The following is a 1,590-nucleotide window of genomic DNA, read 5'->3' as shown; positions in this document are numbered from 1 at the left end:
AGGGGAGCGGGCAGCCTTCCGCCTCTCCTCTGAAAGCTGAAGGCCTCGTGGGAAATGGCTGGTTCAGCTGGCGCAAGGATGTCTCGGAAGGCGAAAGGGGTTTATAAATCTGGGGCTTTTGAGCGCAAGGACTGTCCCAGGAGCGAGGTGAGGGATAAAAAGGCGATTGGAGAGGAACGTCATTCAGGGGGTGATCGACATATGGTGCGCGCAGATGGGGAGGCCGGCGGGGACGGCCGGGTGTGAGCAGCGAGGGAGCTCGGCTTCCCTCGGGGCAGGGGGAGAAAGGAACAACGCCAGTGCAGTGGGCAGGGTGGGGTTTTTTTCCCCTTCTCCAAGAGGAAAAAAAGCAGTAAATCGTGGCAGCCCTTGGAAGGACGAGTGCGAGGTTTGCTTCTTCCATCTCAGGCTGATCCTTCCTTCTTAGGCTCTGCCTGTGACACAGCCCCACCTCCGGGAACAACGGGGGGGCCAGCGGGTGCCCTGCCCCTCTCGAAGCCGCCGCGGAGCCCCGCTCGTTGTGTCTGTTCACCTCCTGCTCGGGTAGGATGCCAGAGCAGGGGCTGATCCACTCCTGTCCTCTCCTTCCCTCCCCAGAACTCCTCAGAGATGCCGGAGACCATTACCAGCCGAGATGCTGCTCGTTTTCCCATTGTTGCCAGTTGCACCCTTCTGGGGCTCTACCTCTTCTTTAAAGTAAGTGAGCGATGCCGGCGGGCGCTGGAGCCGGTGCCTGCCATCCTCCCCGCCTGGTCAGGAGCTCCCGAAGTGGGACTGACTCGATTTTTGGCTTTGGTTGGGGGCCCTTAGTGTTGGGACAGAAAGTGTGTAAGGCTGCACGGCTCGGGCTCCTCAGCGTCACCACGCAGGAGGACGTCAGTACATGCCTGACTTGTCACAGCTTGGGGGAAATCGGAGCCTGTTTGCGCACAAGCTGGTTCTGGAGAGCTGCCGAGGGGCGAGTTCACCCCTGAGCTCTGCCTGCCTCCGTGGGCCGACCTGACGGTGCACGGACTGAAACCGGAGGGTGCCAGGGACTGCCGAGTTGGAAACGCTGCTGTCTCCGCGTTGTGCTCCGTGCTGTGCTTCTGAAGCCATCTCGGCTGCAGGCCTGGGGGATCGCTAGCTCATGGGCGATCTGTTCAGGTGAAGTCTTTCAGACTTGCAGAGCCAACAGGCAGAGCTAGATGACCGTTCCTGAGTCACAGGTCGGAGATCCCAGCAGCAGGTGCTTTCGGCTGCGCGGAGAAAAGTGTCTTGGCTTAAAGCACCTTTGGCTGCCCGTGCACGTCTGGCTGAGCTCCTGGAGGGGCCTGACGAGCCGTGGGGCCGCCAGCGCACGGCGTTCCTGTCAGCGCAGCAGCTTCCAGCCCCGCTGTCCTGGGCTGCCTGCGAGGTGGCAGGGTGCTCCTGGCTGGTTTAAGGTGCAAAGTTGGGAATATTTCAGTTTAAAGTCCCTTCTCCGCCCATCACAGTTACCGCGCAGCAGCCGACTGACGCTGCGGGCTCCTACCCTGGGTCGAGCGGCCGCATGGGCTGACAGCTGCCCCGTGCAGGTCCTTACCCCGGCATGGGCCCGGGCGCCGGCCC

General features: G+C 61.9%; 1 protein-coding gene across 1 annotated transcript in view; it reads left to right on the top strand.

Moving 5' to 3' along the window:
* Positions 1 to 78: 78 nt before the first annotated feature.
* The window catches only part of HM13 (histocompatibility (minor) 13), a 12,532-nt gene continuing 11,020 nt past the window's right edge, over positions 79 to 1,590 (top strand). The window contains exons 1-2 of the mRNA XM_009327165.1: positions 79 to 147; positions 598 to 696. Of these exons, the coding sequence (XP_009325440.1) occupies positions 79 to 147; positions 598 to 696 (168 nt within the window). The remainder of the gene's footprint in view (positions 148 to 597; positions 697 to 1,590) is intronic.

This window comes from Pygoscelis adeliae, unplaced genomic scaffold (assembly GCF_000699105.1).
Source record: "Pygoscelis adeliae isolate BGI_AS28 unplaced genomic scaffold, ASM69910v1 Scaffold1161, whole genome shotgun sequence".
In the NCBI taxonomy this organism is placed as follows: domain Eukaryota; kingdom Metazoa; phylum Chordata; class Aves; order Sphenisciformes; family Spheniscidae; genus Pygoscelis; species Pygoscelis adeliae.
Note: the sequence above shows the minus strand (reverse complement) of the source record. Positions and strands in the feature narration are given on the sequence as shown.